The sequence below is a fragment of the Grus americana genome, chromosome 21 (assembly GCF_028858705.1).
Source record: "Grus americana isolate bGruAme1 chromosome 21, bGruAme1.mat, whole genome shotgun sequence".
NCBI lineage: Eukaryota > Metazoa > Chordata > Aves > Gruiformes > Gruidae > Grus > Grus americana.
This window is the reverse complement of record NC_072872.1, coordinates 1,278,473-1,294,243: the sequence shown is the minus strand read 5'-3', so window position 1 is coordinate 1,294,243 and position 15,771 is coordinate 1,278,473. Positions and strand designations below refer to the sequence as shown.

At 44.2% G+C, this 15,771-nt stretch overlaps 1 protein-coding gene across 16 annotated transcripts in view; it reads right to left on the bottom strand.

Moving 5' to 3' along the window:
- EIF4G3 (eukaryotic translation initiation factor 4 gamma 3) overlaps window positions 1-15,771 on the bottom strand; it is a 143,059-nt gene that overhangs the window by 80,501 nt on the left and 46,787 nt on the right. For 12 of the 16 annotated variants that reach the window (XM_054849409.1, XM_054849417.1, XM_054849407.1 and 9 more), the window contains one exon: window positions 13,207-13,350. In XM_054849409.1, the coding sequence (XP_054705384.1) occupies window positions 13,207-13,350 (144 nt within the window). The remainder of the gene's footprint in view (window positions 1-13,206; window positions 13,351-15,771) is intronic. The other 4 variants (XM_054849411.1, XM_054849414.1, XM_054849418.1 and 1 more) reach the window with 1 other exon arrangement.

The window sequence follows — 15,771 nt, the reverse complement described above, 5'->3', positions numbered from 1 at the left end:
TGCACCGTGGCTGAAATGTTGAGGGTGAGGTGAGCAAACGAAGAGATCAGTGAAGAAATGCTCCAAAAATTCCCTACGTAAACTACCACGGAGGGGAAGGCAGGGTAGCAAATATCATTCCGTATAAAAATTTTGATTCAGAAGCATCTAAGCGCTGGCATCAACATCCTTGAAGTTCAAATAACTGCAGCACTCCAAGCTGGAAGAGAACGGATGGCTGCTGCACTGCTCCACTTTCGAGGCAGAGCAATTTGCTTCCCTTAAAGCTTTCATCTCCGTGATTTTATATTTCGGATGTGGCTATTCATGGGGGGGCAGGCGATAATAGTTGTGTGTTTATGTATTCCCACAACTAGCTGGGGAAAACCCTTTCTATTCGTTTTTCTGTGCAGTTTCCACCTTGGGCTGCCGACTGCGCTAAGCAAAAAAATAAAATAAAATAAAATAATCACTACCAATGAAACAAATGAAAAAAGTTATTCTTAGATCAGTTATAAACACTAAGCCTGCTGCGTAACATGACTCCCTCGGTACTGACTGTACTGGGAATAAACAGGCAAAGTACACACATCGGGTTCAGAAAAAGCTGAGTCACGCAGCTCTCTGCCTCCCGCAGCCGGTGGAAATTTTTTTTTTGGAACAAAACTCTTAAATCCCCAGGCAGAAAGGTGTCGCTTGCTGAGCTTTCTGCCTTCAGTGGCACGGTTGGATTTGGCGTGGGACGGGGTTAAACCCTGTCGCCGTTTCTTCAATCCTCTCCTGACTTGGGGAAGAAGTTTGGCAGGGTCTATATTTACTGAAGTTACATATGAGGAGGAGAAATGGTCTTGTAGTTCCAACACATGACCGTGACTCAGGAGCTCGCCGCTCTATCACCATCACTATCGCTGTGACCTTGGGTGAGAAAAACCTTTGGACTTCCAGTTACTTCCCCGTTAACACCAACACAGCGACCGCGCTCCTGTCCAGGGCGAGCTGAAACTCTGCTGAATGCCAACAAAAAAAAGCTTTAATCTCTTTGGGAGGAACATGACGGCGTAAGCAAAATATTTTATAACATCATGAAGCGTGCTGGGGCCACAGGCAGCTCTCGGCTATCCCACAGCAACCCCAAACACCGTTTTTCCTGTGTGGTCACAACAGAAAGCAACGTGATGCTCACCTGTGAATAAAAAAATAAAATGATACCTTGTCGTAGCAGTTTATATCTTATTTAAGCATTCAGATCCCTGAGCTCACGAAAGGAGAGCACCCAGGTAAAAGCTTACTGGAATTGTCACCGCATGGACTTTCCAAAAGATTTTTAATCACTTTATGTTGAAACATAAAATATCAAAAACATGCACCAGTGGGGAACTGAGGATAAAATTAGTGCAAGATCCATTTCTGCCCCCAAAAGACCCCCAAGAAAACCAGACACATTTCCCTGGCTGCTCTGGTATTTCTGCACAAAAACCTTTCACCAAGACATTCACTGACCCAGTTAAATGCTAAATATTGATTGAAGCCACAGCAGGTAGCACATAGAGTAACACGCAGTCTACTTTATACTAAGGGGGCCTGTCCCTAAATTTATAAATTCTTATTTATACAAGCTCCCTGACACAAAACGCAGCTGCCCCTGGAGCAAGGTACAGGAAGAGAGCTCTACAAGAGTCATCGGCAAGATCATTGAACAGGCGTTTCCTTTTTATCCCTATTTTTAACAACGGGACTCAGTTTTCCTTCCAGCTGCTGAACTATTTTCCTCGAGGAAAACCACAAGAGGGAACGCGGGACAGGCTGCATTGATGCACCGGCCCTGGAAGTTGCTCTTAGAAAGTTTTCCCTTGCATCACCGGCCTGGACGGTGGGAGTTTGGGTTGGGTGCAGGTGAAGAAATTCCCCCACAGCAGCATAAATCATCACCTGGTTCACAGGGACGGTGCTAGCAAGGATGTCGGTGTGCAAGTGTTTAAAACTTCCAAATTACAGCAAGATTTTATTTTATTTTTTAAATCTGATATGAAAAGTGATGTTATTGCAAGGCAGAGAGAACAGGAACAGTCAGAGCATCCGAGAACAGCCCAGAATCTCCTGCTACTGCAGCCTACAAGTCACATCGCTAACGAAAGGCTCGTTTTTCCATCCGGGTGCTGACTTATGAACACTGGAACATCAAGTGAAAAGGGATGAAGAGGTTCATGCTCTCGCCATCTCCCTTACCAGCCTTCCCAGGGGCTGCGGCAGAGAGGGCTGAACCTGAGCTGAAGCGGCTTTTGACCTAAAATCAGTATGTTGGCAATGGACAAAATAAAATACTTTTTAGAGATGCCCAGGATTCAGCTACCTCACTGCGGAGTTCCAACCTGTGGGAAGAGTTCAGATAGCAAAGAATTTGATCTTTTAATCCACCTGGACTCAACAAATCAACACCGAAACAGCCACGTGAGAGCTTCTCATGGTATCTCTGCCCCTCCAGTTTTGCTCAGGGTTATGTTATCGAGCCAGAAAACGCCCACCTTGGGGACAAACGCCTAACGAAAACCTAACACCTACATCATTTCAGCAGTCCTCCCAACGGCTGCACGTACAACCGATAAAGCCCTGCGGGAAAAGAGAAATCAATGCCAAAACAGCTCACAGAAATCCTGCCGGAGCGAACCGTGCTTGACACACCAAAAAACATTCCCTTGGACCTGTACCAGTGTCACTGCAATACCTAGAAACCCGCGCTGCAACCATCTCAGGTTAGTTTCTTGAATGTGTTTGATTTTTATTACTGTTTTGGTAACTTGATAATTCAAATCTATTTTTTTTCCTGGTGTGCCCCTGCAGGCAGCAGAACAGGGTCACGGCAGATTTCGAAGCTGCTGTCTGCAATGACTTGTGTATTGTGAATAATTTGAGTACAGTAGGAAAAAAACCCTGTAGGACCTGGAATGTCTATCTTTAATATATAGAACCAGCTCATCTGCAAATATTACAAACGATGATGGAGAAGCCTGAATTATTGAATTCATTCATTTCAGGCTTTTCTACACAGAAAAATTATTTCTCGCAAATAATGCATATTCCCACACTGAACTAACCCAGCTTTAAAAATAGCACAACAATTAAACCAATAAATAAGGACAATTCCCCTCTAAATGCTCATAGTTTGGCGTTCATTATTTACGATGATACTTCAACTGCATACCATCAAAAACACGACAGCTACATGTTCAAATATGCAGGGTTTTTGGTATACATCGCATCAAGAATTTCCAGTTTTGTAAGCAGCTCATTTGCAAATTATCCAGCATCACTGAAATCAGCTTGTCCTCATCATAGCATCTCTGTAAAATAAAAATACATGGCAGTTCTACTCTGCTGACTCGCTATAAGCCCATGCTGCTACCCTGTAAGATGCATCAGTCACTTGAAAACACTCTGTTTTTCTGCATATATTGGTACATATTACTTGGAATATTCAAAGCCCCATTAAAATCAATGAGGCAAGTACCAGAGCTCTTCTCTGACACTGAACGGGTTGTGCAGATTAAGGGTTTCCACTTTAAAACAGAATTTAACACAATTACAGTGCAAATACCCTGCTCCTGATGAAGGGACCAGCTTGTGACACTGGTACAAAGTCTTCGCACATCGGATTTACTAGGAAGCTTCGAGGTTTGGATTTGACTGGAAGCAAAGAGCAAACAGGAACTGTGACTGTTTGGTGCTTTTATTTAACTACTAGGGTTTTTGCAAAAGCAGAATGCCAGCTACTCGGTTAGCTCCAGGTGTCTCGCCCTATAAAGGTGGTGTGGATTTTAGGGATTCACCAAATTGCAGACAAGAATAATAAGCAGAGAAGAGCCTGCACGGCTGGCAGCAGTCAGCATCCTCACTTCTCTTCCTCCTCCTCCTCCTCGCAAGCAGACCGGATTCCACTCCCGCCTTTTTCCCTAAGCCCAACCTTTAGGAGAATTCCCCATGTCGGTAAATATTAAACTCAGTCTTTAAAGGGATAAAGATATCCCAACCCAGGAGGAATTACTTCTCTCGCCAACGTGGCTCAACCATTGTTATCTCTGTTCCTCTGCAGCAGTTTGTCTCCAGGTATATCATCTGTGTCATTACCTGCCCCACTAAATTTTTAACAACCTTTTTTTGTGGCTTCATATGATTTAACGTCACGCATTCAAGTGGGCAAAGGCAGCAAGCTGAAAAGGGAAACGGAGTTCCAAGTACCAACTGCAGAACTGCAGGCATTTTTCTTACTTTAACAGAAATAAGCAGATTCCCACGTGTTTCCTCTTCCCTGGACAAAGGACAACGCAGACACAAGTACGCAGCTCATTTCCTTCCTGCTTAAGACACCGTGGTTACTATTCCTAGAGGGATATTACAAAGGAGGAGGGTGAAAAGGAAAAGCAAGATAGAAAGCGTCCCTGTTTGTTGCATTATCTCCCCGAAGTTCAGGCTTACCCCGTGTTTATAACCTAATAATTGCAGTTATTTTATCAGCAGCTACAGTGCTGAAGGCAACCGACTGTTAACGGGGTGCAAAGGCAAACATAACACACAGCTTTGGGACAGAAAGAACAATCCTTCTGCTCTTTTGAAAAAGATAAGGCACTCGAGCTGATGAACCCATGCCCAATTTCAGACCGCAGTGATGTGGTCAGCTGAAGATGCAGAGTGAAATATTTAAACAAGCGTCATTTTGAGACACGGGGAAGGACAGATGTCCTGCTGGGTGGCTGTCCTCCTCCCAAAGACACTCATTTATTAAATCCACCAACACAGAGTCTGTCCAGATTCAAAATTGGTGTTAACGAAGGCACGAGGGCAAGGATAACACCACAGCAGATTATCACTTCGTAACGACTGTAAATACTGGTATGGATTTACTTGGCTCCTTACAGAGGGTGGAATGACAGTCCCTGCCTTGACTGCCGCACGCGGCTCGCAGCTGGGGGGTGGTCTGGTAACCACTATTTCATAATTAAGCAAATTGGTATTTGCCATAATAAAGGTACTCAAAAATATAGACCATGTGCACGCTTGCCTGTGATAGGGGGAGAAGTTCCAACATCTCCACCGTTGGAAGCAGACCTGCGAATCTCGGCAGAGACACCCTTGAGTTTACAAAGTGCCTTTCATTTGTCCTATAAAATTTCACTCCAGTTTAACCAGAAGATGAACTCTGAGGATGACTACTCGTGCTCAGGCACACAACCTGCACTCAGCTGAGACCCCCCCAGTCCATGCAGCAGCATGTTTGAGCCTTTCCTCCTCATTTCCTCCAAGACTCAACAAAAAACTCCAAAAATTTGTAGTCTTCCATCTATCTCTAAGGACGTTTCCATCCTTGGAGATACTCAAAGCCCAAGTAGACACGGTCCAGAGTAACCACTCTTCGAAGCTGACCCTGCTTTGAGCAGATGCTTGGACTAGATGATCTCCAAGGGTTCCTTCAAGATAAAATATTCAAATTTTAACCGTCAAATCCTTTTGTGCTCTTTGTGGTGAGCGGAAAGCAACACGTCAAGACTTCGGCTCGCAGGAGAACCACGTTAATTGATTTCAAATCTTCACCCCCTTGGGTAAGTCCTCCCTATTGAGGTTTTAAGTGGCTCCAGAGATTATTCCTTAGTTCCCCAGTCTGACACAACAGCGAATGGCAGACTCCAGTAATTGAATGGCTCCTTCTCCCCAATTTTCTCTAGCTGCAAGGATATTTTACACTCTCCATGTTTACATGGTCCGCATTTTGTAAAGCTCTGACTTTTGCACTGACTTTGGTGTTTATTGGGACATATTGCCTTCTGCAACACATTGCGTTTGTTTAAAAAAGATGTATTTTCTGGAGCGTCCAAGAAAACATCCATTAAATTGCATGGAACAGAAGGTATTATTACAGAAGGAACACCGGAATAGAAATGATTAAACATAAGAAAATGGCAAGTTGCCTCGCATTATTTTGTTGTCTTATATTATGAACAAAAATGTGGTTCAACAAGCGGTAAAGTCTGAAAAAGCATCAAAATAAAGCACAGTCCACGTGACGGTGAGAACAGAAAACGTGCACAGAACGTCCTGAAGAAAGGGATCTGTAGAATTTTAAAACAGCTACAGAGGATTTTGATTTTCTATGAAAAAAATGCTATTTCAACCCCCACCCCACCCCCCCCCAAAAAAAAACCCAACTTACTGGCAATTTTAAACCAGCTTTTGATTCACAATGGTATCACAAACCAGAAGACGACTCTTTCTCTAGATCAGGCATCCAGGACACCTACTGTGAGAGCTTTCTTATTCAGAATAATTCAGTTTACACCAGGGTGGATGGGCCAGGGAAGGCTCCGAGCCAGGCTAGGGTTACTCCTGAAAGAAAAAGCTCAAGCAGCAGTAGAAAAAAACCCCACATTATCTTCCCCCACTGGGCACACAAGACCACACGGAGAAGTACTAAACACACCTCTCAAAGCAGCAATCCACTGCAAAATGTGGTAGCAGCAGTGAGGGATGGGTCTGCAAGCAGACCTAGTCCTAACTAGACTCAGCAGTTGTGCAGCAATCTTTCCTTTGCAGATCTATGTGATAAAATTGTAACTGATTTTTCTTTCTTTCCTTCCCTTGTTTGGAAAAAACCCACCACAATTAATGTTGGTTTTAGTCCTTCCTAAGTATTAAAACCAATCCATTCATCCTACCTACGTCACGCCTTTTGAAAGTTAACTGTTTCCAAGGTTAAATAATTATTAAAGTTAATAGCATTAATCGGCATTTGAAGCTACATTGTGTGTTCCCCACTATTCCAGATCTCCCTTCCTGCAGCTCCTACCCCCAGCTGCTCTCCCCAAATTAGAAGGCACCCGTGAAGTTGAGCATCCCTATGCAAAAGCACCCCGAAGCCTGAAAGGCACCGATAGCATGTACCGAGACACACACAGGCCCAGACTGAAACTAAGGTGGTAAAAGGCACAGCACTGCATCAAAAATAATGAAATACGTTACACGAGCAAATATTCCCAGCATTATTAACCCAATCAAAAACCTACTAATCCTATTACAAACCAGAGAGTTCAGCTGCACTTCCAGCAGATCTTTAACACAAAGGCCAAAAAGAAGATTACCCTTTTCCTGGATTTATCGGCTATTTAATATCTCACATTTTCAAACCTCCACCTGCAATCATATATTCCTGCAAGCTCAAAATTAGCAAGCTGAGTTAAAAATACGTGTTGTGACAAAGCCCAACCCGGATGTACAGAAGCGCGCGCAAGAAAAGAAGTGAGAAGTACTAGAGGTCAAATTCTTGACTGCTCAGAAAAAGACATTAATGCATGTCTCTGGAAGGCAGGTTTCCTGCCGTCAAAGCACCAGCAAGAGTTTGTTGTTTAAATTTTCTTTATGCTCGTTACCTGGTACAGACAGAAGACCCGAGACACTGAAATCTCCTTTTCGGAGGGACGGCACACACGTGCAAACTTCTCTCTCAGCCGGTCCGGCCCTGATTTCTTCACTTACGCAAGGAGAGTTTAAACTTTCATTCTATACCCACATCATTGTGGCCAGAAAGACAATTGCTAATTAATATCCCGACTGACAACCATCCCGCTCTACAAGTTACAGGATACTGCGTGGTTTTCGTCGGCATGAAATCCGCTGTAACGGGACCTTAAATAAAACGTGGAGGTTCCTGTAGGGAAAAAGCTCCCTGGGCAAAGAGTTCCCTGCAAAGCTTAGAGAGCCAACTCTGACCAAGGTGTCCACAAAAGATGTTCTTCAAACAGAAAATGACGGACAGGGTTTCTGTACAAATGAGACGATGAAATTAGGGGCCATGGAAGTTTATTATCTGATTTCATACATATACATGGTCGTCCCTAGGTCCCAGGGCACCTGACTTATCCCAGGGCACGAATGGGCGAGGTTACGATTAAATTACATTCCTCCTTCCATTCCAATTTGTTAATAAGCGTTACTTTAAGCATCTAAAAATCTAAATTGGGCTACGAATGATGGGAGGGAAGTACTGAATAAACATCATGGTTAGAACAGGATTCCAGCTCCCGTAGAAAGGATCCAAGATATTAAAAGAGGGGCTTGGGGATTGCCTATAAACACGCCGCAGATGGCACACAGACATGCTTCCTGGCACAGATTCCCAGACCTTAAGGTACTAAGGAATGTCTCACTGCTATTACAAACGCTAATTTAGCAATGGTGACATTTTTGAGGACCAGAACGAGACCACAAAACTCTTTTCACTTAAGGCAAAGAACCAGATGGTAACAAGTTTCAGCTAGTACAATCTGTTTTGGATTTAAATCAGCCACCTAAAAGTCAAGGTCTCTGTACACCAAGATCCTGAGAATTCAGCTCTCTTGTACTTTTCTTTTCTGCGGGTCTATCTTGACATTGTTAGAAATGGATACAGGATTATTAAACACAGCTGTCAATAGCTCCAACAGGTCTCAATAGATGCCATGGGGTCCTCGGCTAACCGGGCACTCCATCATTTCAGGCTAAGAGGCAGCCGTGGGCACAAAGCGTCGAGCTGCTCAGCGCGCAGCGTGTTCTTAAGGAGAGCAAACACCTTCCTGGTTACAGAGGAAATTCCTGGCCATTTGTTCCAAGCGTGGTCAGTCGGTGCTTACAAACTGCGGTCCTGGACTAAAAGAATCCCCCAGCGTGCACGTCAGAGCCCACAGTTTTAAAGCTTAGGCAGAGAAAGCCAAGAGTCTTTTCCAAACCACTCCCCTCTTGTGTTGCTTCATCTCACGTGCCAGAACCCACTGCACTTGTTCCTTGGGATCTTTCAAAACACTCCTAGGTCACGAGGAGGGATGAAATAGTCTTCTCCTGATGCCCTAAGCTTTGCACACTGCCTCCTGCTCATGGTGCAACCAGAGGAGCCCACTCCTCCTCTTTTCATCACTCAACAAAGCACTTTGCTGCTGCCTCCTCCCAAGCCCCAGTCTGGCTGCTTTGGAAGAGCTCCGCTTTCTCATTATTCCCATCTTAAGGCACGGCTACACCATAAATTACTGTAACATAAAGCCGGAGCGGGGTGGGGGGAGCAGATTTACAGCATTTCAGCTGCTTTGTGTTAACTGCCTGTGCGAACACTCTTTGCCTGCATTACTTGCGCCGGACTATCTCGGATCCGTCAGGGGATGGCAGTTACCCTGCAGCGCCGGGCATGCTGTAAATCACGCCCTTCCTGACCTCAGGGTGACTTGCTCCAGTAGCCATGCCCACGGAGAAACTCCTCTACTCCTTTCTCAATGACTGCTCCTTTCCTCTGTATGCCCAGAAAAAGAATTGTCTCACACCAGCCACTTCTGAAGTCTGCAAGCCAAGAGAGGAGGCAGAGGAGATGCGCCCCTCCTCTCTCCATCTGTACGAGGGGCCCTTTCACGTGAAAAACAACAGAAATAGGAAATTTTATGTACGCAGGGCCACATCTGGCCATAACATCACTGCAGCAACACGTGCTGTGCATTCCCCAACGCCGGCAGAGTTCAACACATTCCTGAGAGCAGCAGCATGATTTCAAGGCCCTGGAATTTGGGAACCAGAAACGTTGTCTCTTGCTGCGGAGAAGGGGGTGTGGGACGGTTTCTCATCGCTGCCAAGCTCTTCTTGGTTTGCTGCAGAAACTAATTCTGAAGGGCAGCAAAGTGCCAGAGGCTGGTCCTTACGAAAGGCTTCGGAGGAAGTCAAACAGCAAGCCTTTCTCTTGTTTTGGCTACGTCAAATGGAAAAGGTAGAAGAATAAGTGAAAAAGAGACCAAACCACAGCACCGCACGACCATCTGTTTCTGTTTATTTAAAGAAAGTTAAAGGAAAGCCAGCTACAAACGTACAGCATGCATTTGCACCTGACTTTTCTTCCCCCTGGAGACACTAAACATCTCACACATCTCCTGTCCATGGCTCCCCAAGTCTCCTACAGTCCACTCGACACAATGCTGTCACCTTGTCGTGCGGAAGTTTGCAGACCGATGAAGCGGTCCAGCTCCCAGAGCTTTTGTAAGGGACGGCAGTTCCTTTTATCACTTACTAGCATTTTAAGATATTACCTAATCTCCCATCACCCAGACTTACTGGAATGAGCAGCTTTAGAGCAGCCACGACAGCGAGGGGACCACTTGCGGAACCACAGCACGTATTAACCCTCCCTTTTCTCCTTTGCAGCATGACTTCTGCCCGATCCCCATGCTTGAAGAAACCAGTAAGCGACTCCAAGTCCCAGGAAGAGAGATGCTGAGATACCTCCTAGATAAAACCAAGGGACTGACCTCTCTGTTGGGCCCTGGCCTGACAGGACCCAGAGGAATTTGTGACCACGCAAGTAACACATATTCTATCACTGGCAAAATTATTTTTAGACCTAAGTGATATCTGAAGCCCAAAGACACACACAAAGATTTTTATTTGCTACTGCCTAAACAGCAGTCCCTACCTTGGAAAGACTCAGTTTCACGAGTATTCATTAAGTCACAGCTCTGGTGGAGAAAACAATGACCCCTTAATCAGATTCTAATTCAAAAGAAGTGGTCTCTTACCTTTTTAATTGTCAAATCAACACACACCCTCTCGCCATGCACAAACACACACCACTACCTTAGGCACAACTGGACAGACACCAAGATTGCTCAATGTTCCATCATCAGTGTAGCGCGGGTTATGATACAGAGTAGTCTGTGAAGTGTGATATTGCTGTCAAAGAAGTCATCAATAAACCATTCATCAGAACACCACATCAGCTCTGGTCCCTTTATCTCAAAAATGGAAATAGCAGGATTTAAGGGGTCCGAGGATCAGACAAAAAAAAAAAACCCAAGCCAATTACAGCATGGAAAAACTTCCAAGTGATGAGAGGTTTACGGGATTTTGTTTGCTTACCTAAAAGAAAACAAATAAATGCAGTCACAATAGTTCCCAAAACTATAAGCGAATGGGAACAGGAAACTCCCACTCCCCTTGTTTCTTAGCGCAAGCACAAGAGGGTATTCCACGAAACCCAGAGGAGCAAGAATGCTTTTATCCGACACTCCGCTCAACTGCAAAATTTCTTACAATATAATACTGAAACTCAATGCCTGATAGGAGTCGAAGTGAATATTCTTATACACAAGAATATTCAAAATTCTAGTCTTAAAAAAACCCCAAAAAACCCAAAACCCAACACACACACCTTAAAGTTTACCCAAGCCTCTAATAAGAGTATGGAAAACTTTCTCTGGGGACAGGTTATCCTGTAACTGCTTACGTCAAATAGTCTTGAAGCTCTTTTAAGCCTTACTGGTGGAAGTGTCCCAAGTGTAGCACTTCATTTTAACTCTTCACCTGCAACTCAAGGGACACCACAAGAGTGAAAAGGCCTGGTCAGAGGCAAGCAGGTACTGGGAATGAGCAGAAACCACTATTTTTACTGTTTTGCTACCAAATCCCAGCTTTGTAGGGATCACTTAGGGAAAGCTCCCCAGGACTCACTCCTCTGTCATCCCAAAAGTGCACAATGACCGAGGCTTTGCCTGGCTTATCGCCTTGAATCTTGCTTTTTTCCTCCTCTCACTGAGCAGGCAAGGGCCAGCCCCATACAGTCAGAGGACAAATATCCTGCCAGAGCCCTCGAGGATCCTCAGCTGACATGGAGGACGGAAGGTCAAACCGCTCCTACGAGCGGCATCGGAGTGACACAATCTGACGCTCATTTCCAAGACGATAAGAGCCAGCAGAACAGGAAACGAGCGTTTTCCCGGCTGGCTGGAGTAGTGATTTGGCACAGAGCCTGCTCTCTACGTATGCACTGACTCAACAGGAAAATATTAAGGGAAAAAAAACCCTTGATTAGAATATATATATATATATTTTTAAAGAGGCTGCCTAGAATGTTCTCTTTCTTCCCGTCTTATCTGCCATGTGATTAGCTTCCCTCTGTTGACAAGGTTTGCCAGGAATGAATTTCTTGACACATGACACGAGCCAGGTAACATTTTAGGGTTTGCTCTGTTATGTGAGGCTCAGTCTTCAAACCAGAGACTTTATTTCCACCAACCATGCAGCAAGCGCGCAAGGAACGGCTCCGAGACCGCTGACCGATGCCTGCAAGCTCCTTGCGATCCTGAACAGATACTTCAATCTCTAATTTCCCGCTCCATAAAGGATGAGCATTTGCATTTTCTAACATGACCACAAGTTTCCACTTTCCCCACCAAGTTTTATCTAGGATGCGTAAGATCCTAGATAGTGCGTCTCCTACTCTAAAAGGTCAGTTGCAGTTTAATGTTTCACGTAAATTAAAGAGGCTGGCAGGAGGACTAGGACTGGAGAGCTTGCGGTGCCTGGCTGTTCCCAGCCCATCCTCGGCTTATTGCGCTGCCTCCCCACCTAACACCTCGTTCGGAGCAAAACTGCACTTCTTGACAGCTGACCTACTCGTGCCTTCCTACTTTATTCCATTCATTCGAGCAAGTATAAATTAAACGAGCAAATGAAACATAAGGCTTTCTTCTATCTCAAACCACAAAGCTTTTACATGTCCCACTTTCCTGATCCCGCATCTTTTATCTCCCCTTTATGCGCCCCGTTACCTGTCTCTTTTGCCCCTTCTTTTTTTAAGATAAGCGTCTCCACTATCACATCAACTCTGTAGAATATTCATCTAATGAAGACTACAAAAAGACCAATTTATTCCACATATCTTACTAAACGCTATTTCTCCATTCTTATTATAACTTGTATTTATCTCTTCTTCTGTATTTTTTTTTAATCAGTCCTTTGTCTCGTATCTTTTATTCGCATTCGTTTTTGTAATTCATTTTACCATCCCACTTAGGAGAATTACAGAATTGCAGCATCCTGTACAAAACATTTGAAATGGAAAATCCCTAACGGAGAACATCGGGCACTTTTCCGGCATTTAAAATGCCCCAGGAGCAGCCTAACCTGACACATTGCTCATCACAGAGTATTTCCTACAACTTTTCAAGTTGCTTTTAGTTTCTGTTACCGAGTCAACAATAAACTGAAGCCTAATAAACTTGAGTGCTACCTATAAGTCACTGCAAGGTTCAGGCCGCATAAAGACATTATTCACTAATCAAGTTTTATACGTTGGTCACAGATGAGACAGTTGTCTCGATTTTTGGGTAGAGAAGCAGAGAATCAACCAAGAGGAAAAGAGAAAGGCTGGGAACGCTCTGCTCCAATGCCAGGTCTTACCTGTGAAAGCCCAGGGGACGACGCATGTCCCGGTGGCGTTGCAGCAAGATTTGGGTGTCCCTTATTTATTTCATGTGCAGTGTAAGGGGATGGGGCGGGAGGACCAGGTTGTCTTGCTACTTGTGTTACCTGTGTGGAGATAAACTGTTAGTAAAACATAATATTAGTAATCCAATCTGTACTGATACTGTAATCTTTTTAAGAAAGCAGCTAGCAGCATCCTTTATAGATAAATATATATATTATTTTATAAATATATATATAAGTGAAACGCTGTACAAGTAGCTATTTATATGATCCAGGAGAACAGGGAAGGATCAAAAACCAAGAACACCAGCTGGAGTCACTGGTGGAAATGGGTAGGAACTGGATGAGCTTTACTGCTCTGGTCTTGTTTTGCAACCTCCCTTTGACTTCAGGCCTGGGATCTTCTGATCTTTCCATTATAAGCCATATCAAACAATACTGTGATTTTGCAAAGGGATACACATTATCAGTGACCCAAAAAGACAAAGTAAGGGGAAAATTCACATACTCTACTCCAAAAAGGAAAAAAAAAAAAGAAAAAACGACTGCACAGAGGCTCTGGTATCTGAGGGCTTGCCACAAGCAAAGACTGAAATAACCAATGCAATTCTTGCGTACACTTATCTCCTTTCTCAGCTTCTATAAAAAAATACTAATCAAAACACATTAAGCAAAATGTTGTAAAATATATTCACGGCACATACACTTGCTCCATGATGGAAGTGTTTTAAATATACTTTATGTAGTCGCTATAGTAAAAAAAGGAGAATTCAAAGAAAAAAAAAAAAGAATCACATAACTACTGGGTGACATCCCCCAGCAATTCAACACAACTAAGTTTTTGCAGATTTGGTTAAAGCTTGTAGTATAGAAATCCAGCCCTTGACCTTTTCTCAGACCTGTATTTTGTTTGCTGAAAAGCACCACTTAGCTGTAGCCACTCAAAAACACAAGGCAGGTGATGCTTAGAAGGGGACGCTGCCACTGCGTAGGCAGGTGTGTGTGTACCAGCATCGGTGAAGAACGGCAGAAGGAAATTCCTGGCTCTTGATCTTTAATGGAGTATTAGCACCGAGCTCCAAGAGAGCGAAAGTCCCAGAGTTCACGACTAAATGCTTTTTCCAAGTGATTTTACTGCATTCCAAGCATCGATGCCTGCTGTTACATTACCTAAACCACTCGAACAGCTGCACCAGCAACGAGAATCGTAACGTGCGATTTCTCCAGGCTTGGAAATGGTCCAGAACCATTCGTGGTGGGAAGATTTACAGCACCCTTGTGCTCATCAGAGAAAAGGGTGGGTCAAGTCAGAGAACCTCATCCTCTGTCCCCAGCTGGATCCTTCCCTTCCCCAGGAGGGAAATCATCTCTCTTTTTTTGGCTGATCTAGATTGGCAGGTGCGTGCACACTGCCTCAATCGGCTGAACTGAAACCAGCATTACAGAGAGCATCATAAAACTTTCCACGTCCCATCCCCACGAAAATCAGTGTCTCTTATGTGACTCCTAAGACAACCTTGAAAGACTTGTCATGTCAATGGTGTGGTAGTGGGTGTTTAGAAGTGACTACGTATCATGATGGAGATCAAAAAATGCAGTTAAGGGAGGGAGAAGGAAGCAAAGGCAGCACCAAATACAAGGAAATCGTTCATATACACAGCCCCATCACCAAGATGTCTCCTTGAATGTCACTTCTCGTGGAGAAAACCAGGTTATGTAGCAATAGCCATAGTATTTCAAACACTGCCAACTTTTATCTCCCTACACTTACAAGTGCACACACTATTCCAACCAAGGCCAGAGCCACCCAAAATCGTCTGATCTCCCACAGCACCCAAGTCCACACAGACATTTGGGAGCACTCGTAGCACCCTGGGTTAGTGTCAGCATTCGACAGTCCTCTTCAGAAATTAATACATGCAAATAAATTAATTAGAGACTGCAAGGAGTGCTGCTCTGAATTAGGTATGAGATCTGGAAGCCAAACCAAAAGAAAAGCTGTGCAGCTGCATGAAAGACAGTCCATGAGATACACCCTTGTGCAATGCGGCAGACAAGCAGCAGATACATTACGGACACAACTCTGGACCTACTAAAATTTGCTTGAAAGTCTACTGAAGGCAACAGAACGACCATAAAAATCCTACCATCCTGATACCTTGGTAACACCACACTTGGAGTCTGCCACTGACCCAACAGGACTTCCTACGATTAGCCGAGTCTAGCTTAGTGGGGACCCACAAAAAAAGATCTTCCAGCTCAAACCACTGCCCTTCCAGCACAAGCCAAAGCAAAGCCTCTCACACCAGCTACAACAACGTGGGCATTCCTACACCTTCCTCTTGGCTCCTAGGACAAATTATTTACAAATCAACAGAAATGTTGCAGGTTACAGATTTGAATGCTAACAGGTGATAAAGGAAAGCAAACTTGCTGATTTTGTGTGTTTATTCAGTAATTTTCTAAGTCAGCCAGGGAGAGACTATATAAGCTCATCCCTTCTGTTCTGGGATGGTTGTCCCCAGAGTGCCGAGGGTT